Source organism: Rhinoraja longicauda, chromosome 8 (genome assembly GCF_053455715.1).
Source record: "Rhinoraja longicauda isolate Sanriku21f chromosome 8, sRhiLon1.1, whole genome shotgun sequence".
Lineage (NCBI taxonomy): Eukaryota > Metazoa > Chordata > Chondrichthyes > Rajiformes > Arhynchobatidae > Rhinoraja > Rhinoraja longicauda.
In genome coordinates, this window is record NC_135960.1 from 34,146,347 (window position 1) to 34,173,861 (window position 27,515).

General features: G+C 48.1%; 1 protein-coding gene and 1 pseudogene across 2 annotated transcripts; one reads left to right on the forward strand and one right to left on the reverse strand.

The window, feature by feature from the left end:
* On the forward strand, nt 1–27,203 carry LOC144595839 (UDP-glucuronosyltransferase 1A1-like). Of its 2 annotated transcripts, none has more exons than XM_078403590.1 (6): nt 1–96; nt 15,648–16,533; nt 20,228–20,359; nt 22,897–22,984; nt 23,418–23,637; nt 26,636–27,203. In XM_078403590.1, exons 2-6 carry the CDS (start codon nt 15,670–15,672, stop codon nt 26,910–26,912), a joined length of 1,581 nt encoding a protein of 526 aa, XP_078259716.1. In that variant the 5' UTR covers nt 1–96; nt 15,648–15,669; the 3' UTR covers nt 26,913–27,203. The 2 variants fall into 2 exon arrangements, with proteins under 2 accessions (XP_078259716.1, XP_078259715.1); XM_078403589.1 differs by lacking the exon at nt 1–96 and adding an exon at nt 1,259–1,380.
* On the reverse strand, nt 6,043–6,133 carry LOC144596399 (U2 spliceosomal RNA; annotated as a pseudogene).
* Nucleotides 27,204–27,515: the final 312 nt, after the last annotated feature.

Consider the following 27,515-nt stretch of genomic DNA (forward strand, 5'->3'; position numbering starts at 1 on the left):
CATTCCGTGAGGTGAAATTTGAGCTGCTGAGTTTGGAGCTACTTTACCCAGCTTATCCTTCTGGAGATCTGCACAATTTCTTCTTATAGATTTGTGGTGAGTGCATTTCCCAAAATCTGTTCTACCAAAATTCTTTATTAATTGAATGAAATGAAGGGATAATTAAAGCAAGTTGGTTGGATCGATTGTCACTGCTTTCTTAGTGGTTACTGGTTCATTACATTCTCTGAGTAAGTCGAATGGTGAGGAATGTGGAATGGTTGTTATTCATACCAAAGCATAGATCAATATCACACAGAAAACAATTTCAGGATTTTAAATATAGTTTTTAAACTTGTCTCCTATCTAATGAAAACCTTGTTCCAATATTCATTGTATCAAAGTAATGTAATGTTAAACTGTATGCTTTTTCTGAACTCATATCCTTTTGAAGCAGTCTTTTTTCTTAAATAGTTTTAGACATTCTCTTCAAAGATAATAAATTAACTAGAAATACCACTCTTCTCTGTGTTTATGTATGGATTTTATTGTTCTGTTTCGGTAGATATAACAATTAAATACCCTTGACTCTTAATGTGCTAACTACTAAATTTTAATTGCTAACCGTTGCTGCTTTCAGGGTCATTTGTCTTCTTGCTCAAGCACCTTTTGTAGTTTCTTTCTCACGGCATATGCTGAGCAAAGTGAAAAACAGCTTGACAATGAACTCTGGTCCAAGATAGTTACCATGTTACTATAGCTTGTGAGATGTAACTTTGGTGCTCACAATCACGATGCCAGAGACAAAGTCGTTGAAACAAGAAATATTTATTACTTTTTAAAAAAATTTTTTTTTTAATCAAAATATACTTTATTCAAGTAATAAATATCATTTACAAAACATCTTTTTTAAACAAACCCATCCGACATTTCCGGAGGTTACATATTCAATACAGGCATTTACTTAGACATTTACATACATTTACATACATATCCCTTATTTGGAGGGGCGTCTCTCTCCACCACACCCTGCCCCCCATGTCCAGCAGCGGAAGGACCTTAGACTGTGGTCCTCCCCCACAGGGCCTTGGCGTTGGCTGCACCGAGCTTCAGAGCGTCCCTCAGCACGTACTCCTGCAGTCTGCAGTGGGCCAGTCGGCAACATTCCTTGACGGACAGCTCGCTCCGCTGGGAGGTCAACAAGGATCGGGCAGACCAAAGAGCGTCTTTCACCGAGTTGATGACCTTCCAGCAGCACTCGATGTCAGACTCGGAATGCGTCCCTGGGAACAGTCCGTAGAGCACAGAGTCCTCTGTGACGGAGCTGCTCGGAATGAATCGTGACAGGGACCCCTGCAGACCTCTCCAGACTCTCCTGGCAAATCCACACTCTTTGAAGAGGTGGGCCACCGTTTCCTCTCCGTAGCAGCCGTCCCGAGGGCAGCGTGCGCTGGTAGTGAGGTTCCGGCGGTGCAGGAAGGATCTGACTGGGAGGGCTCCCCTCACCGCCAGCCAAGCCAGGTCTGTGCTTGTTGGTGAGTACTGGCGATGAGGCATTTTGCCAGACAAGCTGGGCTGTCTGTTCTGGGAACCACGCCACAGGATCCATGGAGTCATTCCCCTGCAGTGCCTGCAGGACGTTCCGTGCTGACCACTGCCCGATGGACTTGTGGTCAAAGGTGTTGGTCCGGACGAACTTGTCCACAAACAACAGATGGTTCGGCAATGTCCAGCTGACTGGCACATTGCGTGGCATCTGCGCCAGGCCCATCCTTCGCAACACCGGGGACAGGTAGAACCTCAGCAGGTAGTGGCATTTGGTGCCCACGTGCCTTGGCTCTATGCTCCGCCTGATGCAGCCACACACGAAAGTGGCCATCAGAATGAGGGCGACGTTGGGCTTTTACCCCCGTTGTCTGCCGACTTGTGCATCGTGGCTCGTCGCACCCGGTCCATCGCCGACCCCCAGATGAAGCGGAAGACGGCCCGGGTGATCCCCGTGGCGTAGGAGGGAGGGACGGGCCACACTTGCGCCAAGTACAGCAGCCCCGAGAGCACCTCACACCTGATGACCAGGTTTTTCCCCGTGATGGAGAGGGAGCGCTGCTTCCACAGCTCCAGCCTCAGCCTTCCCGAACCAGATCCCCAGCACCTTCAGGAAGTCAGGCTTGATGGTGAAGGGGATGGAAGATCGGTCGGGCCAGTTGCCAAAGAGCATGGCCTCGCTCTTCCTGCGGTTTACCCTGGCCCCCGTGGCCAACTCAAACTGGTCGCAGACGCTGATCAGTCTGCGGACCGACCCTGGATCCGAGCAGAAGACGGCGACATCGTCCTTGTACAGGGAGGCCTTGACCTGAGTGCCCCCACTACCTGGCAGTGTCACTCCTCTTATGCTCGCATCCTTCCTGATGGATTCGGCAAAGGGTTCAATGCAACAGACGAACAAGACAGGGGAAAGAGGGCAACCCTGCCTGACTCCAGACTTGACGGGGAAGCTGTCTGATTCCCACCCATTAATTTGGACTGCACTACAGATATCGGAGTAGAGCAGTTGTATCCACTTCCTGATTCCCTCCCCAAAGCCCATTTTGGAGAGCACGTCCCTCATGTACGTGTGCGATATCCTGTCGAAGGCCTTCTCCTGGTCCAAGCTGACCAGGCAGGCATCCACCCATCTGTCCTGCACGTTGGCAATGGTATCTCTCAGCAGCACCAGGCTGTCTGAGATTTTCCTGCCAGGTACAGCACAGGTTTGGTCCGGGTGGATCACCTGTCCCAGAGCAGACTTGACCCGGTTGGCGATGGCCTTAGACAGGATCTTGTAGTCTACATTCAACAATGTGATGGGTCTCCAATTCCTTAAGTCATTCATCTCCCCCTTCTGCTTGTAGATCAGGGTGATGTTGCCCTTCCTCATAGAGTCTGACATGCTGCCGGCTAGAAGTATATCGTTGTACACTTCCAGCAGGTCCGGGCCCACCCAGTCCCACAGAGCCGAGTGCAACTCTGCCGGTAAGCCATCGCCTCCGGGAGTTTTACTCGAGTCAAAGGAACGGATGGAGCCAGTCAGCTCCTCCAGGGTCAGTGGTTGGTCCAGACTCTCCCGCTTGCTGTCGTCCAAGACTTCCGTGATGGAGGACAGGAAGTTCTGGGAGGCGGTGCTGTCTGTGGTCTTTACATCGTACAGATCCTTATAAAAGGATCTGCAGATCTTGAGCATGTCTGTCTGTGAGGATGTTACCGAGCCGTCCTCCTCCCTAAGGCTTTTGATCACAGAGCTCCCCCTGTGAACCTTATGGAAGAAGTAACGTGAGCACGTCTCATCCTGCTCAACATGGCGGACCCTGGACCGGAAGATGATCTTGGAGGATTCAGAGGTAAAGAGCCGAGCTTGCCGGCCCTTCAACTCTCTCAGTTCCTCCCTCACATCCACCCCTCTCCTCTGCAGAAGGAGTAGCTGCTGCAAATCTGTCTGGAGTTGACACAGTTCCCTCTTACCCTGTCTTGCTCTCTGAACACCTTTGGAGACGAAGAACTTCTTGATGTTCTCCTTTGTTGCCTCCCACCAGAGTGTCTGGGAGTCAAAGAGGGGCCTCACAGTTCTCCAACATGCGTAGTCCCTCTTTAGCTCCTTAACGTTCTCCGGGGTCAACAGCTCCACGTTTAGCTTCCACGTCCCTCTGCCTGCCTTCCGGTCCTCCTGTAGGTGACAGGTGGCCTGAAGGAGGCAGTGGTCAGAGAAGAACACCGGCGCGAGGTCGGTGTGTCTGACCGTGACGGCCCTCGATGTGAAGAGGAAGTCTATCCGGGACTGGGCTGAACCGTTCGGTCCTGACCAGGTGAACCGTGGCTGGACTCCGCCTGCAGGGTCACTGAAGGCGTCGCGCAGCTTTGCATCTTTGACCGTTTCCACCAGGAGTTTGGAGGTGCCGTCCAGTCTGTGGTTGGCACTGCCGGATCGTCCAGCTGCATCGATGATGCAGTTGAAGTCACCGGCCAGAACGAGCGGTCTAGACGTGGCCAGCAGCGGTGGGAGCTGCTGGAGGACGGCCACCCGCTCGCTCCACCTGGGTGAGGCATACACATTAATCAGCCGGAGCGGAGAACCACGGTACATTACATCCACCACCAAGAGACGACCCCCCACCACCTCCCTTACCTCAGTGATGGTGAAGCCCCCTCCCCGCAGCAAGATCCCCAGACCGGACGCACGACAATCATTTCCCCCCGACCATACCGACAGTCCGTAGGGCCACCATCGCGACCACCTCCGATAGCAGCGAAGGTGTGGCAGCCCGCACTCCTGTAAAAAAGTCACATCCGCCTTTACCTTGGCCAGGTACTGCAAGGCGGTTACACATCGCGCAGTGCTCTTCACACTGCGCACGTTTAAGGATGCCAGTTTCAGCTCCATTGTCCTTTAGTGTCCCAGGCGATCCTCCCGCATGCCAATCATCTGGCTGAGTTCCTGCACATTTTTGTCGCACAGGTAGTGGTACAGGTTGGTGGCTTCCTCAGCACAGGGTGTATTTTCTGGCGAGGCCACTGCGCTGCTCCCAGTTTCCTGGAGCTGGGGCCCATTGGCCACTGCACTGCTCCCGGTCTCCCAGAGCTGGGGCCCATTGGCCACTGCACTGCTCCCGGTCTCCCGGAGCTGGGGCCCATTGGCCATTGTGCCGCTCCCGGTCTCCCGGAGCAGGGGCCCATTGGCCGTTGTGCCGCTCACGGTCTCCCGGAGCAGGGGCCCATTGGCCGTTGTGCCGCTCACGGTCTCCTGGGGCTGGGGCCCATTGGCACTGCTCCCAGTCTCCTGGGGCTGGGGGGCAACAGACACGTTCTTTCTCTTACCTTCCTCCTCCCCCGTTTTCTTCCTCTGCCTCTGCCTCCGTTGCCGGCTCTTCCTGGTCGTCTCATCCTCCGATGCGGAGAGGCTGCTGGCCTCGTCTTGCTTGGCCTCGTCTGGACTTGCTTGCCCCCTCCGCCTTTTTCTCCGTGCGCACAGCCTTCAATGTTTTCCTCGATTTTACCAACTGCCATTCCTCCTCTTCCTGTTCCCCCTCTTCCATCGACTCACCCTCGTGGGCAGGGGCCTGGGGGGCTCTGTCCTGCGGTTGGGGGCTCCTGGTGGTCGCGTTGTCATCGCCCCTGCTCTCCTTTCCTTTTTGGGCTTTTGCCGTGGTAGGAGGCGTCTCGTCCACCCTGGGTGTGCTGGCAGCGGCCCCTCTTATTGCCTGTGCATAAGTGCTTGCTCTTTTAGGGCAGGCCCTGTAAAGGTGGCCTGCCTCCCCACACAGGTTGCAGCTCTTACTCTCTTTACAATCCCTTGTCTCGTGGCCTTCTAACTTGCAGTTTCTGCAGACGACTGTCCTGCATTCTGCCGCCACGTGCCCAGGTTTGTTGCATTTCCTGCACACCCTGGCTGCCCCACGTACGTCGTGTAGCCCCGGTTCCCTCCGATAGCGAACACCGAGGGAGGGTGGATGATGAATCCCTTCCCGTCCACCCTCAGCTTCACCTTCACTTGCCTCTTGCTCGTCCAGATCCCGAACAAGTCCTTTATGTCCACGCAGTTTCCGGCCCCTTCGACGTAGCGCGCAAGGAAGGGGAGGACATCCACGACGGGCACATGTGGGTTAAACATGTGCACCATGATCATTCGTTCCCTCTGGGTGGGGAGGGTGAAGAGCGGCTGCACCTTCAGGAGCGACAGCGGGGCTTCATCCCCCTTCTCACGGAAGTCCTGCAGCAACTTCTGCCATCCCGCCGGGTTCTGGAAGGTAACGTCGAAGTATCCGTTACCTGGGAAGTCCTGGAGGCAGAAGATGTCCCCGGCCTTGAATCCACAGGCCTCCAGCAGCACCTTCTTGATGAAGAGATCCCTTGAGAAAGGGTTCCCCTCCTTGAGGTCCTTCACCGATATTCCGGATACCCTGCCCTCCAGCTCCACTTGCTGCTGCCATCCCACCTGGATAAGGGTGTTAGGTTGGTTACCCAACCAGCATGGATCCACCCCTAAACCAGACACGTGCTCCTGACCTCCGCTCCTCGTCGATGATCCAATGCAAATACTGCTCTTGTACTGTTCTTATAAGAACATTAGATTGTGCCAGAACAGATACTACACTTGATCTTAGCCAAAAGGCCGAGAAATATTTATTACGAGTCTGCAGAGCCGGGTGCCTCTCCAAATCGAGACACATCGAGACAAAGACAGTGCCTTCTCTTTATACAATACAACTTCTTTGAATCTCCCTCCCCTTCGTTGGATCCCCCTCCCCTTCGGGCTCCTTCCAATCAGAGCGCTGAGGTGCACAATCTTCTGTACCGCCCAGGGTAACTCCCAGATCATACATTGTCTCGACCCGAAACGTCACCCATTCCTTCTCTCCCGAGATGCTGCCTGACCTGCTGAGTTACTCCAGCATTTTGTGAATTCCCAGATCATACATTGCAGGTAAATGGTAATTAGCAGTTTCAGGATCAGGGGCGTATTTGCAATGTTCATTTACCTCATTAAGCAAGCGCAGTAGCTATCCACATGACTCATTTTAACTCTTTCCTGCCTCGTTGACACCTTCTTAAGATTGTGGCTGGTTGTGTAGCTTATCTCTGTCCACAATCATTCTCTCAGTGTCTTAACAAAGGCAGTGTTAAACTTTTATCATCCTGTCTCCGGGTTTAATCGTCCTGTCTCTCACAAACCCTCATTCCTTCAGGTATTAATCATCGTGTCTCTGGTGGTTTAATCATTCTGTTTCTCACAGTATGTTACTCTCATTGATTGCACTTTTGATTCACTTTCTTTCTGATGTTGCAGATTATTGTGATACACTTTCCAAAGAACACGGTAAGTTTAAATGAAGCTGGTGAATGCGGCCCTGGTGAGTTGAAAGGGAGTGCTACATGCTGGGCCAATGATGAGCTATTGAGGTTTCTGAACACTCAGATAGCTGACAGTGGACTGTTTGGATTATTTCAGGACCATTTTACATTTAGGGACATCCGTCTGGTCAATAATAATAATAATAATATTCATTTATTGTCATTGCAACGAGTACAACGAAATTAAAAAATAGCCAATCCTGACGGTGCGTACAAACATATATGCAATAAATGCAAAAACAAATAAATACATAAATACAATTATATTAAGTACAAGATTTTTTAACGGTGTTGCCTAGTGCAAAGGTAGTGTTCAGTTCTCGTATGGCCCTGGGGTAAAAACTGTTCTTAAGTCTGTTTGTTCGGGATTTGATCGACCTGAAACGTCGACCAGAGGGCAGATGAACAAACAGACGGTGGCCGGGGTGGGATGGATCTTTTATTATTTTGCCTGCTCTACTGAGGCAGCGTAGGCTGAACAGGTGCTCCAGGGAGGGCAGTGAGCAGCCGATGATCTTCTGGGCCGTCGTGATGACCCTCTGAAGGGCCTTCCTGTCCTTTTCTGAGCAGCTGGCATACCATGTGGTGTACAGTATGCCAGCACACTCTCGATGGAGCAGCGATAGAAGGACAACATGAGCTTCTCCTGCAGGTTGGTTTTCCTGAGGATCCTCAGGAAGTGGAGTCTCTGCTGTGCCTTCTTTACTGTGGTGATGGTGTTGGTAGACCAGGTAAGATCCTCTGCGATGTGCGTACCCAGGAACCTGAAAGCGGGTACCCTTTCCACACAGACCCCATTGATGTAGAGTGGGTCGTAATCTACACTGGTTTTTCTAAAGTCAATTATAAGTTCCTTTGTTTTGGAGGAGTTCAGGACCAGATTGTTCACTGAACACCATGCTGCCAGCCTTTGGATTTCATCCCTATAGGCTGTCTCATCTCCTCCTGAGATGAGTCCAACCACAGTCGTGTCATCCGCGAACTTGATGATGGTGTTGGTGGGATGGGTGGGGGCGCAGTCGTGAGTGTAGAGGGAGTAAAGGATGGGGCTCAACACACAGCCCTGTGGTGAGCCGGTGCTCAGTGTAATGGTGGAGGAGAGGTGAGGGCCTATTTTGACGGTCTGGGGGCGGTTGGTCAGGAAGTCCTTGATCCATTGGCAGATGGTTTGGGAAAATCCAAGGCCGGAAAGTTTGGTGACCAGTCTGCTCGGGATGACCGTGTTAAAGGCAGAGCTGATGGTGTATCCTTATGTTTTGATGTGTTTATGCTTTATTCTTAATTGTTAACTGTATGTTTGTGTTGTCATTTGTGAGTGGAGCACCAAGGCACATTCCTTGTATATGCACATACTTGGCCAATAAACTTATTCCTTCATTCATTCATAAATAGACCGTTTATGAGGAAGGTTGAGAGGAGGCCTGATAGAAGTATATGAAATTATTAGAGACATAGATAGGGTAGGCAGTCAGAAGGGTTTGCCCGGGATGAAAATATCAAGTACTAGGAAAGTTTGGTGACCAGTCTGCTCGGGATGACCGTGTTAAAGGCAGAGCTGAAGTCGAGGAAGAGCATCCTCACATAGCTCCCCTGGTGTTCAAGGTGGGTCAGTGCAGTGTGAAGAGCAGTGTCGATGGCATCCCCTGTAGACCTATTTGCTCTGTAGGCAAACTGGTGTGGGTCGAAGGTGGGTGGGAGGCTGGCTTTGATGTGCTGCAGGACCAGTCTCTCGAAGCACTTTGTGATGACCGGTGTGAGTGCTACCGGACGGTAGTCGTTAAGGCCGCTGATGACAGACTTTTTCGGCAGTGGGATGATTGTGGCGGACTTCAGGCAGGGAGGGATGGTGGATTTTAAAAGGGACAGGTTGAAGATTTTTGTGAAGACCTCAGATAATTGGTCTGCACATTCCCTTAGCACTCTGCCCGTCACACCATCGGGGCCTGCAGCTTTCCTGGGATTCACTGCTCTGAGCACGCGCTTAACATCATACTCCTGCACAGTGAAGGTGTTGCTGTCAGGTGCTGGAGAGGGTGTTATGTCTGCCACTGTAGCTTTCACCTCGAAACGAGCAAAGAAACAGTTAAGTTCCTCTGCCAGCGAGGCGTCGCCGTCGGCAGTCGTGCGGTTGCTGGTCTTGTAGTTGGTGATGTGCTGGATGCCTTGCCATACCCGCCGTGGGTCATTGTTGGTAAAGTGGTCCTCAATCTTCCTCTTGTAGGACGCTTTGGCATCCTTGATGCCTCTCTTCAGGTTGGTTCTAGCAGCACTGTATAGAGCTCTATCACTAGACCTGAAGGCGGTGTTACGGTCCTTGAGGAGAGACCTGACATCCTTTGTCATCCAGGGTTTCTGATTGGGATACAACCGGATGCGTTTGTCGACGGTGACATTGTCAACACAGTTTTGGATGTAGCAAAGTACAGTTGATGTGTACTCCTCCAAGTCCTGATCCTCAAAAATATCCCAGTTGGTCCTTTCGAAGCAATCCTGCAGCTGCGAGGAAGCTCCTTCAGGCCATGTCTTAACAGTCTTTATGGTGACTGGAGCTTTCCTCCTGAGTGGGGTGTATGCTGGAGTTAGGAATATGGACAGGTGATCTGACTGCCCCAGGTGTGGTAGTGGTGCTGACCTGAAACCCTTCTTGATATTTGAATAAACCTTGTCTAGTGTGTTTTTCCCCCTGGTAGCACATCTTATGTGTTGTTCAAGTTTCGGGAGAACTGACTTTAGGTCTACATGGTTAAAGTCCCCGGCTATGATGTGGGCTGCTTCTGGATATGTGCTCTGTTGTGAGTTTATTGCACCGAGCAGGTAGCCTAAAGCTGTGCTAGCGTTAGCATTCGGTGGGATGTAGACTGCTGTTACTATAACCCCTGTAAATTCGCGAGGAAGGTAAAAAGGCCTGCATTTAACTGTTAGGGACTCCAGATCAGGAGAACAATGGCTACCTATGATTTGGATGTTAGTGCACCAGTTGTTGTGCACGTAAATGCATAACCACCCCCCCTTGCTCTTACCGGAGTCGATGTTTCTGTCCCAACGAAACGCTGTACGCCCGGCTAGCTCAATGGCTCCGTCTGGGATAAGTGGATGAAGCCATGTCTCTGTTACTAAGAGAATGCAACAGTCCTCCACGAGTTTGTTTGCTGATATCTGTAGTTTTAGTTCGTCCATTTTGTTGATGATGGATCTGGCGTTGGTGAGAAACATGCTGGGTAGCGGTGGTTTGTGTGGCTGTCTCTTTAGCTTGGCAAGTATACTGGACCGGCATCCTCGCTTTTGCTTCCTGTTTCTCCTCCGCCTGCGACGCCTGTTCGCGCCGACAACTATCCACGGAGCGCCCGGTGTCCTGGCTATCTCTTCCGGTATATTTCGCGGGTGTGGAAATTCGCGCACAAGGTCCCGATTGCACTGGAATCCTATGATCAGAAGATCCTTTCGGTTGTAGGTAGGATTTGCCTGATTTGCCTGGTTTGCATGACTAAAATTGACTAACAGACATAACACAGATAACACACATAAAACGCACCGAAAGGGAGAGCTGTGAGTCGCTGCGTCCGTGCGCGCTGCCATCAACCTTGCATTCCTGATATGATTTCAAATCGGGGTCCGTGCAATGATGTAATTTCATGTGCTGCGTTGCAGGTGAACTTACTTATCCTGGGGTTGCCTGTCGTTAGGCACTCCTGGATCAAATTGTCTCTAAACTGCAGTACTGAACAGGGAGACCTACCAGATAAGTACAATGGATAAGTGCAGCTTTAACAGCACCCATGAAGCTTGGCACCATACAAAACATAGCAGTCCACTTGTTAGGCATCACATCCACATTCATTCACTCAATCCACCACTACCCAAGATCCAGGAGACAGAGGGCACAGAGCTTCTGGAGGAGAGAGGATCAAGGAGGCATCTCCCTCCAGCAACACCGCCAGAGTTGCCAGAAGAGACCCCTCTTCCTGAGGAAGATGACACCCAGTACCCGAGCCCAGAAACAGTGCTACAGTTCAGCAATGTACTAGATGTGAGGGCTCAGGACAAAGGACTGAACTCCAACATTACAATGGAGGTAAAACTGGCATCACTAAACATGCGCAGTGTAAAGAGCACTTTGTAATGTGTTAACACATTGCAGGTCCTTCCCAAGGTCAAGGCAGATGTGACTTTTATCCAAGTGCGTGGGCTACTCCACCTCTGTAGCTCTCGGAGATGGTTGCTACAGTTACCCCATGGACTGTCGGCATGGTCAGTGGGCAATGACTGCCTCACTTGCAGCTTGGGGATCCTGCTACGGGGGCTGGGTAGAGAGCGAACTTCTCCATCGTTGCAGTCAGGCAGATGGTTGGGGGGCATCTCCTCATGTGGATGTAATATACCGTAACTCCCAGCTTCAGACGACCAATGTGTAGATTTTTTTTTAGATTTTAGATTTGGAGATACAGCGCGGAAACAGGCCCTTCGGCCCACCGAGTCCGCGCCACCCAGCGATCCCCGCACATTAGCACTATCCTACACACACTACGGACAATTGTTACATTTATCCAGTCAATTAACCTACATACCTGTACGTCTTTGGAGTGTGGGAGGACACCGAAGATCTCGGAGAAAACCCATGCAGGTCACGGGGAGAACGTACAAACTCCCTACAGACGGCGCCCGTAGTCAGGATCGAACCTGAGTCTCCGGCGCTGCATTCGCTGTAAGGCAGCAACTCTACCGCTGCGCCACCCTGTCGCCGATTGTACGCCTCGCCCGTGCGGAGCGAGCAGATCTGCTGTCTTCCAGCAGATCCCACTGCTGCTGGCAATGTCCCAACTGGTCGCCCTGGCCAGGGACTTCAACTGCATCATTGATGTGGCTGGACGATCTGGCGGTGCCGACACCAGACTGGACAGCAGCTCAGGTCCTGGTAGAGACGGTCAAAGACGCAAAACCCAATGAGAACGAATAAACTCCATGCAGACAGCACCTCTATTGCTGCACCACTGTGCTGCCCTCAGTGAGGCCTCTATCACTGGAGGTCTTGGTGGACAATAATTGGGAGAGTCTGGACCAACTACTAACCGTGAAAGAGCTGACCACCTTCATCCACTGGCTGAGTTGTACGCTGCTCTGTAGGACAGGGTGTGCCCATGTGGGCTATGTTTCTGCCTGGCAGCATGACAGACTCCATGAGGAAGAGTATCATCACCCTCACATACAAGCGGTTAGGAATAATATCAGGAATTGGAGACCCATCTCACTGCTAAATATCGACTATAAGCACAGAAAGGAGATTGAGCACCTTGCAACTTGGTGCTAAGTCAACATGCTCTCCCTCAATGTCAGCAAGACAAAGGAGATTGTGATTGACTTTAGGAAGCAAAGCAGTACGCACACCCCAGTCTACACTGAAAGCTTTATGTTCCGAGGAATAAATATCACCAGCAATTTGTTCTGGACCAGTCACATTGAAGCTATGACCAAGAAAGCACACCAACACCTCTACTTACTGAGGAGGCTTAGGAGGTTCAGCATGCCCTAACAACCCACTCCAACTCCTATGAGTGCTCCGTCAAAAGCATTTTATCAGGATGCATCAAAGCCTGGTTTGGGAACAGCATAATCCAAAACTGCAAGAAATTGCAGAGAGGTGGATGTAGCCCAGACCATCATGCAAACCAACCTCCCTTCCATTGACTCCATCTACACCATGCTGCCTCGGCAAGGATACTCGCATAATCAAGGACCAGCCTCGCTCTGGTCACTCCCTCTTCTCCCCTCTTCCATCAGGCAAGAGGTGCAGAAGTTTGAAAATGCATACTTCCAGATTTAGGGACAGATTCTTCCCAGCTGTAATCAGTCAACTGAATGGTTCTCTCATCAGCTGGAGTGCGGTCCTGACCTCCTAACTACCTCATTGGAAACTTTGGAATGATCTTTAATCAGACTTTATCTTGCACTAAATGTTGTGCCCTTTATTCTTTATCTGTGCACTGTGGACGGCTTGATTGCAAACATGCATCATTTTGTTTTGACTGGATAGCAGGCAAACAAAAGCTTTTCACTCTAACTCGGTAAACATGACAATAATAAATTAAACAAAACTAAGATGCTGTGCAAGGCCATCTCCAACTGGATCTAGTCTGCTCTGGGACAGGTGAACTACCCGAACCAAACCAGTACTGTACTTGGCAGGAAAATCGCAGGCAGCCTGACACTGTTCAGGGATACCATTGTCTATGTGCAAGACAGAGGGGTGGACAGTTGTTTGAACAAGGAAAAGGCATTTGACAGAATATTGAACACATATTCTGGATGTGCTCTGCAAAATGGGCTTTAAGGAGGGAATCAGGAACTGGATCCAACTGCTCTACATTGATATCTGTAGTGTAGTCAAATCAATGGATAGGAATCACATAACTTCCCCATTAAGTCTGGAGTCAGACAGGGTGTCCCACTCTCCCCTGCCTTGCTTGTGTGCTGCATTGAACCCTTTGCTAAATCCATCAGGAGGGGCAAGAGCATAAGAGGGGTGACATTGCCAGGCAGTAGAGACACTCAGATCAAAACTGCCCTGTACATGGACAACAACGCTGTCTTCTGCTCAGATCCGCGGTCGGTTGGCAGATTGATCAGCATCTGCGAGCAGCCTGAGCTGGCATCAGGAGCCAACTGCAGGAAGAGTGAGGCCATGCTCTTTGGCAACTGACTCAACTGACCTTTCCTGCTTTCCATCCTCTTCACTATCAGGTCTGACTTCCTGAAGGTGCTGGGGATCTGGTTCGGAGGGGCTGAATCATGCAACAAGAATTGGTTGGAGTGAATTGCCAAGATCAGGCAAAAATTTGGTTTGTGGAAACAGCATTCCCTCTCAATAACCAGGAAACATTTGGTCATCAGGCATGAGGGGCTCTAGTGACTGCTGTACTTGGCACAGGTGTGGCCTGCCTCTTGCTCCTTTGCCTCAGTGATCATCCAGGCCGTCTTCCAGTTCATCTGAGGATCAAAGATGTTGTGCAAGTCGACAGACAACAGGAGCAAAGGTGTGCATAGCATCATCCTCACCCTTATAGTCACCTTTGTGTGTGGCTGCATCAGGCTGTGCTTTCAGCCAAAGCAATTGTGTACTGAATATCATTACCTGCTGAGGTTGTACCTGTCCCTGGTATTGCATAAGGATGGGCCTGATACCAATGCGACGCAATGTGTCAGTCAGCTGGACTTTGCCGCACCGCCTGTTCTTTGTGGATTCTTCTGGACCACGTCCATTGGGCAGTGGTCAGCACATAACATTCTGCAGGACAAGGACTTGCTGGATCTGGTGATGCAGCTCCCTAAGCAGATTGCCCAGCATGTCTGGGGAAATACCTCATCGCCAGAACTCACCAACAAGCATCAAGACCTCGCTCGCTTGGCTGGCAGTGAGAGGGGTCCTCCCAGTCAGATCCTTCCTCACCTCTGGCATCTTACTACCAATTCATGCTGCCATGGAAACAGCTGCTCTGGAGAGGAGATGGTTATCCACCTCTTTACAAAGTGTGGATTTGTGAAGAGGGTCTGGAGAAGGATGCAAAGGTCATTGTCATAGTTTATCCTGAACAACTTTACGGAGGACTCTGGTTTACGGACTGTTCCCAGGGACACATTCGGAGATGATACCAAGTGCTGCTGAAAGATCATTAACTCGATGAAAGGCGCTCTTTGGTCTGCTCGAACCTGTTTGCCTGTCACCGGCCGAGATGTCCATCAGGGATTCTCGCCCAACTGGCAGATTGCAAGTTTATGTGCTGAGGGAAGCTTCGTGCAGCCAATGCCAAGGCTCTGTGTGGGAGGACCATAGTCTAGGATCCTTCCGCTGTGGGATATTGAGGGGCAGAGTCCTTCAAACAAGGGAAGGGATATCACCCTGGGGGGGGGGGGGGGGGGGGGGGGGCTGCATGAGTGGCATGTATGCTTGGTTTAAGTATAATTATGAACACCACTGAATATGACATGAATGGATGTATAGTCGCTGAGAATGTCTGAATAGGTTTTGCACTGTTTTTGTTATGTAAATAATTTAAAACTATGAATAAAGTTTATTTTTGGAGAAAAAAAATTCTGTTGCCTTCAGCAAGGGGCAGGGGGCAGGCTATATTTTAAAATCTCTGGAGCCTTTGGCCACATGTCTTAATTAAACATTTACATTACAACAATCATTAACAATGGGGTGCTCTAATGTCATTAAAGACATTGTGCAAATTCAAAGGACTAGAAATTGCTTAACTTTATTTCTGTATTTTAAGTAGTTCTGTGGTCTGAAAATAACTGAGATTGCGGAGCGGATCAGTCCGACTGCTAACATGACTGTTTCAACCCATATGCACTGTTTGCACAAGCCACTTTCTCACTGGCACAAAGATTAATTTTGAAATTAATACAATTTCTGAGGAGGATTGTGCTGGTGTTGGACAGGGTCCAGAGGAGGTTTACGAGAATGGTACCAAAGATGATTGGGTTAATGTATGATGAGCTTTTGAAGGCTCTGGGTCTATACTCACTGGAGTTTATAAGGATGAGAGGGGACCTCATTGAAACTTACCCAAAAATGAAAGGCCTGGATAGAGTGGAGCAGATGTTTTCACTGGTGGGAGAGTCTAGGATCGAGGACACAGCCTCAGAATATAAGGACGGCTGTGAAGGCCAAGTCATTGGGTAGAAAATAGGATTGTAACAAGGTTTGTCGGGGGTTTCACTAGGGGTTTCACTAGGCGGTATTTAAATACCGAGGCCTCATCTGACTGTCACTGCTCTCTCCACAGTGGCTTTGAGTTGCTTCCCACGATGGCTCCGGTTTATCGTTGCATTGGCCAACTCGTGTGGTTCCTGGTTTGCTTGCAGTGGTCTTGGATCCCGGCCGAGACCGGCAAGCTGCTGGTTGTCCCTGTCGACGGGAGTCATTGGCTCAGCATGAAAACCATAGTGGAGGAGCTTCACGGAAGAGGACACCAGGTTGTTGTCGTTTACCCCGAAAAATCTTTGATGATTAAGACGTCCCGTCACTACACCAGCAAGACCTATTTCATTCCCTTCAGCCAAGATGACGTGGACCAGTATTACAGAAATCTAGTGCAGATGGCTTTTTACAACGGGACTTTTTATGAAAGAGTTAGGCTTAGCTTGGAACATACAAGTGATTTCAGGCAGTTTGTCCTGTCTCATTGCGAGTATTTACTGTTTAACACGGAGCTGATGGAGGAGTTGGCTGAAGAAAGATTCGATGCCCTGCTGACTGACCCTTTCTCCCCCTGTGGGTCGATCGTTGGTGAGTCCCTCACTCTCCCCATCGTCAACTTGCTGCGAGGAATCCCTTGTGGGTTGGAATATTCAGCCACCCAGTGTCCACGGCCGCTCTCGTTTGTGCCAAGAATGTTCACAGGGTACACCGATCGAATGACCTTTCTCCAACGAGCTGCAAACACGATGGCCACTTTCTTGGAACAGTTACTGTGTTATTTTCTGTATGCACCGTTTGAAGAGCTGGCCACAAGGTTCCTGAAGAAGGACGTGACTCTGGTCCAGCTACTGAGCCAGACCTCCATCTGGCTGCTGCGATACGACTTCATCATGGAGTACCCCAAACCACTGATGCCAAACATGGTCCTTGTTGGAGGCATCAACTGCAAGGAGAGGAAACCCCTGCCCCAGGTGGGAGCATCACTGATTACTTCCGGCATTCCTGTTTTTATGTCAGATTTTCAGCGAGCCTTCCTCAATCTCCCCCCCCCCCCCTCTCTCTCACTGCCCCACATTCTCCATGTCGCCGATAAATTGTCCTTCACTCTCTCACACACTCCTCTCTTCCACTCCCAATCCCACGCCCGTTACAATCCCCACAGTCTCTACCATTTATATGGATCTCACACTCAATGATACTTTATTGCCACACGTGCCTGGGTACAGTGAAATGCTTTCTTTTGCATACAACCCGGTAAAATCATATAGCAGATCTCACCTCGGCAGTACACAAGTGTCGCCACGTTTCGGGCACTGACAAAGTTACAAAAGTTAACCGAACTTAACCTAACTCGAAAAGTTAGGCTACCTTCAGCCTACCCGCCGCACATGGCAGCAGATGCCCCCCCCCCTGTCCCCCCCCTGCCGGGCCCCACTTCCTCTCAAAGTCATGTTTGACCAACTTATTGGTGTTTTTGAACAAACTAATGTGGATAAAGAGGAACAGCCACAACCTGCTACCACAATCTTTTCCTCTCTCTCACACCCCAGTAAGTATTTATCTTCATATTTTAGCGCCCTCTCACTCTCCCCTTACTTTATCCGTCGTGTTCCTCGTCAGTCTTCCTTGTGCTATCTTCCCCCCCCAACTCTCCCCATTTGTTCTCCCTAACACCCATTCCCATCACTGTCCCCCACATTACCTATCCCTTCAATTTTCCCCATGTGGTCTCATTGACCCATTATTCCTCCCTGGATTGATTGCCTCTCACTGTCATCCTCTTTTCTCCCCCTCAGAGGTGCACATTGCCCCCCCCCCCACAAATACTCAACCCCCTCCATGAATTATCCTGCAAATGTGACTATTTTCATCAAAACAGGAGGGAGTAAGAAACTATAGCCCAGTTATCTCAACATCTGTCATAGGGAGAATGTTAAACAATATATTTTAGTAGGACAGTTAGAAAAATTCAAGGTAATCAAACAAAGTCAAAAAGGTTTTGTGAAACCAATGTCATGTTTGTGAAAAAAGTAATGTGGATAAAGAGGACCAGGCGAATGTAGAGATACTGTACGTGTTTCATGAAGGCAATTAAATAAGCTGCATCCAAAGTTATTACAGAAAATAAAGGCTCACACAGGTGGGAAAATGTGGAGTTCTCCATTTAGACATGAAAGATATAAAGCGTACTATTTAAATGACAAGAGATCAGACCTCTGAGATACCTTTGCAAAAGGCATATGAGTACCGCAAGTAATTAGGAAAGCCAGCATTTTTTATTGCTGGGGGAATTAGACTCAGAGTCATCCAGCATAGAAACAGGTCTTTTAGCCCAACTCGTCCATGCCAACAAAGATATCCTATCTAAGCTAGATCCATTTGTCAGCATTTGGCCTACACTCCTCAACATATTTTCTATCCATATACTTGTCCAAGTGTTTTTTTAAATGTTGGTTTTCTAGTACCTGCCTCAACTACCTGTTCTGGCAGCTCAATCTCAAAGCACACCACCCTCTGAATAAAAACGTTTAAAAAAATTGCTCCTCGGGTTCCTATTAAATCTTTCCCCTCTTGCCTTAAACCTATGTCCTCTGTCTTACCACAAATGTTAGGCTCACTGGTCTACAGTTCCAGAGTTTCCTTGCAGTACTTCGTAAATAGAGGCACAACATTGTGATTCATATACTTAGACATAGAACATAGAAAACATAGAAAAATAAGTGCAGGAGTAGGCCATTTGGCCCTTTGAGTCAGCATATTCAATATGATCATGGCTGAACATCAAAAATCAGTACCCTTTTCCTGTTTTTTCCCAATATCCCTTGATTCCTTTTGCCCTAAGAGCTACAGTAAATCTAACTCTCTTTTGAAAACATCCACTGAATTGTCCTCCACTGCTTTCTGTGGCAGAGAATTTCACAGAATCACAACTCTCTGGGTGAAGAAGTTTTTCCTCATCTCAATCCTAAATGGCCTACCCCTTATTCTTAAACTGTGACCCCTGGTTCTGGACTCCCCCAATATCGGGAACATTTTTTCCTGCATCTAGCCTGTCCAACCCTTTAAGAATTTTATGTTTCTATAAGATTCCCTCTCATCCTTCAAAATTCCAGTGAATACAAGCCCAGTCGCCACATTCCTTCATCATGTCAGTCCCGCCATCACGGCAATTAATCTGGTGAACCTACGCTGCACTCTCTCAATAACAATAATGTCCTTCCTCAAATTAGGAGACCAAAATTGTACACAATACTCCAGGTGCAGTCTGCAGCCCTGTACAACTGCAGTAGGACCTCCTTGCTTCTATAGTTTAGTTTAAAGATACAGTGTGGAATCAAGACCTTTGACCCAGCGGATCCGCGCCAACCAGTGATCCCCGCTTTGAGTGTGGGAGGAAACCAAAGATCTCGGCGAAAACCCTCGCAGGTCACGAGGAGAACATACAAATTCCGGAAAGACAGCACCCGTAGTCTGGATCGAACCTGGGTCTCCCGGTGCTGCATTCGCTGTAAGGCAGCAACTAGACCGCTGCGCCACCATGCTGCCCCAGATCCTCTCACAGTGAAGGCCAACATGCCATTAGCTTTCTTCACTGCCTGCTGTACCTGCATGCTTACTTGGTGTCTTGAAGAGTTTGAGAGATCTTGTTCATGAGCTGGTATCAGAAAGGGTCGGGAGCTATGAACCAGCCAGCAGCTTACAGCCCAGTGGTGTGAATATTGATTTCTCTCACTTCAGGTAGCCCCGGCATTCCCTCTCTCTCTCTATCCCTCCCCCACCCAAGTCACACTAGCTTCTCATTTTCACCCCACAAACAGCTTACAATGCCCTGTTTCTTTTATCATCGTTACCTTTTTGCATCTCTTTCATTCATTGTTCTTTATCTCTCCACATCACCATCTATATCTCTCATTTCTCTTATCCCTAACCAGTCTGAAAAAGGGTCTCGACCCAAAACGTCACCCATTCTTTCTCTCCAAAGAAGCTGGCTGACCCACTGAGTTACTCCAGCTTTTTATGTCTATCTTAAAGTAAAAGAAAGTTTGGACTCTCCACTGAATGATTTAAATTCATTAATAAGAATCTTTATTCTAGAGAGCTCTGTTACTCATTACAGAGGCCCAATTTTATGGTACTTAGAGTCATACAGCGTGGAACGGACTATTCAACCAACTTGCCCACGCTGACTGACTTGTCCCATCTACACTCGTCCAACCTGCCTGCTTTTGGCCCATATTCCTCGTGAGCTGTCCTATACATGTACCTCTCTAAATGCTTCTTAAACATTGCGATAGTACCTGCAATGTTACAATACCTGGAGGTCTACTTGCTCCTAGACCTGTGAAGCATCAGTGGTTATGCCCCAGTAACGTTTATAGTGCTAACCATGATATACTAATATTTACATTCTAACAAGTGCTAAAGACATTGGTGTAACTAGGTGTTACACCAAACAGCAGAATGGCATAAGGATGCACATAATTTCAAGGGCATCTTCTATCCAGCAAGAGATTCCACACCAATGACTGCCTCACAATAGGCTATCGGGACATCAACCAAGTTTTCTGAATCACCATAATTACTTAATATAATTGAACCTGAGTGGCAAAGTGGCAGTCTCTTGTTGTTAAATTTTTAAAATAATTTCCATTTTATTCTTTCCAGGACTTAGAGGAATTTATGAACAGTTCTGGAGAACATGGTGCAGTGATCTTCTCCTTAGGATCCATGGTTGCTGACATGCCCATCTCAACTGCCAATATGATTGCAAAAGCAATTGGTCAACTTCCTCAGAAGGTGATTACAAATGGAGGCAGGCTTTTGTCTGGTTGATACGCACAACAAATTTACACAGCCAAGTACAAGAAAGTCGTGTAAACTCATTGAGCTTTGATAAAAACTTGATTCAACTCTTTCACTTCAGTCATGGTGACTATTGCTTTCTGAAGTCTAGACACAAGGAACGGACACTCTGTCTTAGGGTTAACTTGATTCCACAACTGTCTAGACTTGAGAAATGCAACAAAAAAAAGAAGAAAGGGATTGAGAAGAGGCCCAGAGAATCAGAGAATCAGAGCACAGGAGGGGATCAATGGGATTCTTTGGCCTGTGATTTGAAAGAATTATCGAGTTATCTCAGAGCTCCCACAATCTTGCTCTTTACTCATAGACTACAGCTCTGTTCTACTCTGACCAGAACATAATGTTAGGTTACCATGCGTTGCTGCCCTTCTAAGCTTGTTGTGTGGGGTCCACCTCCAGGCTGGTTTGTTCTCAGAAGGGTGTATGTCTGCGGTCCGTTATGCTTTTAGTTTCCTCCAAGTGAAGTGGTAATTTGCACCATGGGCCTAAAGCTCAGTGAGAGCTCCTGACTGTGGTTAACACTGCTCATTCCAGTCCTGAGTTCCTTGTTTCTACATTGGGAAAGTATTTTTGATGTGTGACAAGGACCAGACAATCCATTCTTGGTGATATTACTTGAGGGGTCAATAATATCGTGGATCACTGGGAGAATTCTTCTGCACTTCTTCAGAACAATAGCTGTGGGATCATTTCCATCCACCTGAGAATGGAATATCATTTTCACATCTCACCCAAATAATTGCATCAACAGTGCTGCACTCCCTATATACAGCATCAGAGGAGTAAGGCAAGGTTTTTTGCTTGTGCCACTGATGTTAAACTTTATCCCTGGACCCAGTGGGTCAGATGTTTGAGTTCCATCTACAGAGCCACACTGAAATCTCAGGGAAAGACAAGATGAAATTGACTGTTGCTAAGGAGGTTGAAGGGTGACCTTATAGAGGTACATAAAATCATGAGGAAATAGATCGGGTAGATAGTCACAATCTTTTTCTCAAAGTAGAGGTCTAAAACTAGAGGGCATAGATTTGTGAGAAGGGAAAGATTGAAAGAGAATATGAAGGGCAAGATGGTGTCGGTAGCACCTCGACCGCAAGGCGACCTATGCCAGGATTCTGTTTGTGGACTTTAGCTCTGCATTTAACACCATTGTGCCAGAGCTATTACACTCAACTCTCCCAGCTGACTGTGCCTGAACCCCCTCTGTCGGTGGATCATCAACTTCCTGACGGACAGGAAGCAGCATGTGAGGCTGGGAAAGCACATCTCGGACCCGCAGACCCTCAGCATAGGAGCACCGCAAGGCTGCGTACTCTCCCCTCTCCTTTACTCTCTCTACACCAACGACTGCACCTCCACAGACTCCTCTGTCAAGCTCCTCAAGTGTGCAGATGACACTACCCTGATTGGACTGATCCGGGATGGGGAGGAATCTGCTGACAGATGGGAAGTGACACAGCTGGCATCCTGGTGCCATCGCAACAACCTGGAGCTCAATGATCTCAAGACAGTGGAACTAATTGTAGACTTTCAAAGAGATCCCCCTCCCCTCCCCCCCACTCATCATCAACAACACCACAGTCACATCTGTGAAGTCATTTAAGTTCCTTGGAACCATCATCTCCAGGGACCTTAAATGGGGGCCACCATCGACTCCACAGTCAAAAAGGCCCAACAGAGGATGTACTTCCTGCGGCAACTGAGGAAACACAATCTGCCACAGGCAATGATGGTCCAATTCTATACTGCTATCATTGAGTCCGTCCTCACCTTCTCCATCATGGTCTGGTTTGGCTCAGCCACCAAGCACGACATCTGGAGGCTGCAACGGATTGTTCGCACAGCTGAGAAGGTTGTTGGCTGCAACCTTCTCCCCATTGATGAACTATACACTGCAAGGGTCAGGAAGCGAGCGGGCAAGATCATCTCTGACCCCTCTCACCCTGGCCACAGACTCTTTGAAGCACTTCCCTCTGGAAGGCGACTGGACTGTCAAAGCAGCCACAGCCAGACATAAAAACAGCTTTTTTTTCCACGAGTGATAGTTTTACTCAATAACCAAAGTCTGTAGTCTCTTTTGTGCTCTGGTTTATTTTCACCCACATGTTTAGACCGTAATGGTGTATCCTTATTGTTTTGATGTGTTTATGCTTTATTCTTAATTGTTAACTGTATGTTTGTGTTGTCATTTGTGAGCGGAGCACCAAGGCACATTCCTTGTATATGCATACTTGGCCAATAATCTTATTCAACAAGCTACCAGAGCAAGTGGTAGAGGCAGGTATAATGACAAAATTTAAAGGATGGACAGGTACGGATAGGAGAAGCCGAGACGATATTGGTCAAGCACAGGAAAATGAGGATAGCTTAGATCAGTATCTTGGTCACATGGATGAATTGGGCTGAAGGGCCTGTTTCCCTGCTGTGTGACCCTATGACCCTGCATCTGACCTTTGTCTCTTTTGTGACAGGTGTTGTGGAGACACAGTGGAGAAAGGCCCTCAACACTGGCACCCAACACCAAGCTGATGGACTGGCTGCCTCAGAACGATTTGCTGGGTAAGTGTGTAGTATTGATTGTAATGTCTTCCCTCACAGTTTGTTGGGTGTGAGAACAGGCAGTTACCCCAATAGATTTACAGGAGGAAAGTAGTCTCTGTTGAATATCCTTGTAGGTTTTAGTAATCTCAGATGTAAAATTCATAATTGACCAAACATCAATTGTCATTTTTAAAACTTTCTGAATCTCAACCACTTTTTGTGTGTCCCAGTGTTTCTTATCTTCATGTCTAACTTTGAAGTATACTTCATAGTCTTAAACTCCCCAAATAGTTTCTCATTATCTGCCTCCGCAAGTAAATCGTGTCATGGCCTTTACATTACATACCGTTTTCCTGGTCTTCTAATGCTGCAGATTCTGTAAGTTATTGATTCAAGTTTCACTGGATAACAAAGGGAGTAATTTTTCATTTTCCATTTATTTGCGATCTAGCGCATCCCAAAACACGAGCTTTCCTGACCCACGGAGGGACACATGGAATCTACGAAGCGATCTGCAGTGCTGTGCCGATGGTCATGTTGCCATTATTTGGAGATCAGGCAGAAAATATGCATAAAATGATGCATCGTGGAGCTGGAGTTGGTTTGCCTTTGAAAGATATTAATACCCAAGATCTTGTGGATGCATTAACAAGTGTTATCAATGATACCAGGTCAGTGTTATTCACATAATTGTGTCCTACATTAACTCTTCAAAGTCTTTGTGGCTGCCTAAAAATTGCAAAAGAGAGCAGAGCTTAAAGGAAGCATGACATCCCCTTTTTAAAGAGTCCCCATCATTAAAATATAAATGTAACTCATTTACATAACTTGGAAAGGATTTTACATAATTTTACAATATTTTACATAAATGAAAGCATGAATTAAGAAAACGATTTTTTCTTGATACTTTCATACCCAACTCAGATGTATGGCTTCCTCTTCCTCGTCAAAGCCTATTTCTGAGTGTGGGAGGTCAGTCCAGTTTGGGCCTCAGATGTGTATTGAACTAATTAAATTGTGCAATAGTGAATGTTCATATTAGAAACATAGAAAATAGGTGCAGGAGTAGGCCATTGGGCCCTTCGAGCCAGCACCACCATTCAACATGATCATGGCTGATCATCCAGAATCAGTACACTGTTCCTGCTTTCTCCCCATCTCCCTTGATGCCGTTAGCCCCAAGAGCTATCTATATCTAACTCTCTCTTGAATACATCCAGTCAATTGGCCTCCACTGTCTTCTGTGGCAGAGAATTCCACAGATTCACAACTCTCTGGCTGAAAAAGTTTTTCCTCATCTCAGTCCTAAATGGCCGACCCCTTATTCCTAAACTGTGGCCCCTGGTTCTGGACTCCCCCAACATGGGGAACATTTTTCCTGCATCGAGCCTGTCCAATCCCTTAAGAATTTTATATGTTTCTATGATCCCCCCTTCTCCTTCTAAATTACAGTGAATAGAACCCCAGTCGATCCATTCTTCCGTATTAACACTATGCAGTACCAAATATTGTAATGTAGACTGCATGAAACAAAAGAAATCCATGAATGTAATCAAATGAATACAAAATAATTGAAATGAAAAATTATTAACCAGCATATACTTAAAGGTTGCATATAAAAAAAACAAGATTGCAGGGGTGTGTGTGTGTGTGTGTGTGTGTGTGGGGGGGGGGGGGGGGGGGGGAGGGGGCTGCTTGACCCTCTGAGTTCCTCCAGCAGTTTGCCTTTTGCAAAGGCTTAAAGGCTTCTAACTCTAAAGCCTACAGTGATTGCAAGGTCGACACCTTTTAAACATATACTTTCAAACGGGGATTACTTGAGCAACTCCTCACATGCAAACCCATGCATTGTCTTACTCACACTTCTCATTCCAGAAATGCTTAACAAGCACTAAACAGCCTGCTCACATACCCTGAAATCAAAAAGAACTGAAAAGTTGTGTAGGAAAAAAACTGCAGATGCTGGTTAAAATCGAAGGTAGACACAAAATGCTGGAGTAACTCAGCGGGTCAGGCAGCATCCTGGGAGAGAAGGAATGGGTGACGTTTCGGTTCGAGACCCTTCTTCAGACTGAGCATCAGTCTGAAGAAGGGTCTCAACCCGAAACGTCACCCATTTCTTCTCTCCCGAGATGCTGCCTGAGGAACTGAAAAGTTACTAGATTTCATGCAACGTTTTAATACTCATGAACTTTTCCATATTTTAAATCAGTTCATAATGAAAATATAACTTGCTCCCAAGTTTTAAACAAGCTGAATAGGGATGGACTGGAATTGGCATCCTAATGTGGCAGAAAGACTTTGGGCTCTTAATTCAACATTCAATTATGCTGCATTTATAACAAAGACAACAGTGTGATGAGTGTGGCACATTATTATCGTAACACTAGTAAACCTATTAATATAGGAGACAGACCGACATTTCCCTACCATTTCTAGATCTCACTGTCTCCATCGCAAGAGACAGACTATTGACCAACATCTACTACAAACCAACTGACTCCCATAGCTATCTAGACTACACATCTTCCCACCCTGCTTCCTGTAAAGACTCTATCCCCTACTCCCAATTCACATCCCAGGATGAGGATTTCCATACCAGGGCATCGGAGATGTCCTCATTCTTTAGGAAACAGGGGTTCCACTCTTCCATTATAGATGAGGCTCTCACTATGGTCTTCTCAATATCCCGCAGCTCCACTCTTGCTCCTCTTCCCCCCATTCGTACCAAGGGCAGAGTCCCCCTTGTTCTCACTAGCCGTCGCATACAGCATATAATCCTCCAACATTTTTGCCACATGCAACGTGATCCCACTACTAATCACATCTTCCCACCTCCACCCCTTTCTGCTTCCTGCAGAGACCGTTCCATCCGTAACTCCCAGATCAACTTGTCCCTTCCCACCAAAACCACCCCCTCCCCAGGTACTTTCCCCTGCAACCGCAGGAGATGCAACACCTGTCCCTCTACCTCCCCCCTCGTCTCCATCCAAGGACCCTAACAGTCTTTTCAGGTGAGGCAGAGGTTCACCTGCACCTCCTCCAACCTCATCTACTGTATCTGCTGTTCCAAGTGTCAACTCCTGTACATTGGCGAGACCAAGCGCAGGCTCGGTGATCGTTTCGCTGAACACCTCCGCTCCACTGGTTAACCTACCTGATCTACTGGTTGCTCAGCACTTTAACTCCCCCTCCCATTCCCAATCTGATCTTTCTGTCCTGGGCCTCCTCCATTGTCAGAGATAGGCCCAGCACGAGTTGGAGGAACAGCACCTCCTATTTCACTTGGGTAGCTTACACCCCAGCGGTATGAACATTGACTTCTTTAACTTCAAATAGCGCTTGCTTTCCCTCTCTCTCTCCATCCCCTCCCCCTTCCCAGTTCTCCCACCAGTCTCACTGTCTCCGACTGCATTCTATCTCTGTCCCGCCCACCCCCCTGACATCAGTCTGAATAAGGGTCTCGACCCGAATCGTCCCCCATTCCTTCTCTCCAGAGATGTTGCCTGTCCCACTGAGTTATTCCAGCATTTAGTGTCTACCTTCAACCTATTAATACTGCTGTACTAGCTAGATAGATCCTATGGGGTCAGAGAAAGTTCATATCTGGTTTTAGCAACTCTTCAATGAGGACGACTATCTTAACTGTGCAACAACTGTATGTTTCAGATACAAGGAAGCCATGATGAGGTTATCTTCACTGCACAAGGATCGGCCGGTGGAGCCCCTGGCTCTCTCTGTCTATTGGGTGGAGTTTGTGATGAAGCACAGAGGAGCCAAACATTTGCAAACTGCCGCTCACCATCTGAACTGGGTGCAGTACCACTGCTTGGATGCAATCGGCATCCTTCTTACTGTGGCCCTGCTGCTGATCTACCTGATGTTTAAGTGCGGCTCAATCTGTCTACACAGAGTGAGGGGACATAGAAAGAACAAACTTGACTGAAGCACTTTGAGATGAGGCTTCCCAGGGCACCTGATTATCTGACCTTCCCTCCACAATCAACCCCAGAGTCCAACCCACAGTGACCATTGCTCTGAATACAACCTGTTGACAGTCTCCCCAACTTTACTCTTCCATCAGTGGCCTGGATTTCTCTCTCAAAACACCTCTGTCCTTCAAAGGTTTCAAAGGTCTATTGTCACGTGTACCAATTAAGGTACAGTGATATTTGTATTACCACACAGCCATCCTAAAAGAAAAGCAACAAGGCACACATCTACATAAAAATTAACATAAACAGCCTTGCCAACAGTCTGTCTGTCCTTCTTTTTTTAATTTTTAGTATGTGTTAAAAAGTATGTTTTTGTGTTCCTTGGTTTGTTTTATGTGGGGGGTGGGGGCAGGGGGGTTGGGGGAAACTATTTTTCAATCTCTTACCTCGAGGGAGATGCGTTTTTTTTTTCCGTACCGTATCTCTGAACCCACTGCGGCCTAACATCGTGGAGTTGGCGGCATTTCCTGGAGACCGACAGGCGCTCCAAGCCGCGGGAGTGTGTGGGACATCAACATCGCGGAGCTTGCGAGCCCTTTGCCAGGGATCAAAGC

Coding starts and splice junctions, on each gene's coding strand:
- LOC144595839 (XM_078403589.1), top strand. CDS start 1,313: ATGAATCGTGACAGGGACCCCTGCAGACCTCTCCAGACTCTCCTGGCA. Junction 16,534..20,227: donor AGAGGAAACCCCTGCCCCAG/GTGGGAGCATCA, acceptor TATTCTTTCCAG/GACTTAGAGGAATTTATGAA. Junction 23,638..26,635: donor AGTGTTATCAATGATACCAG/GTCAGTGTTATT, acceptor TGTATGTTTCAG/ATACAAGGAAGCCATGATGA.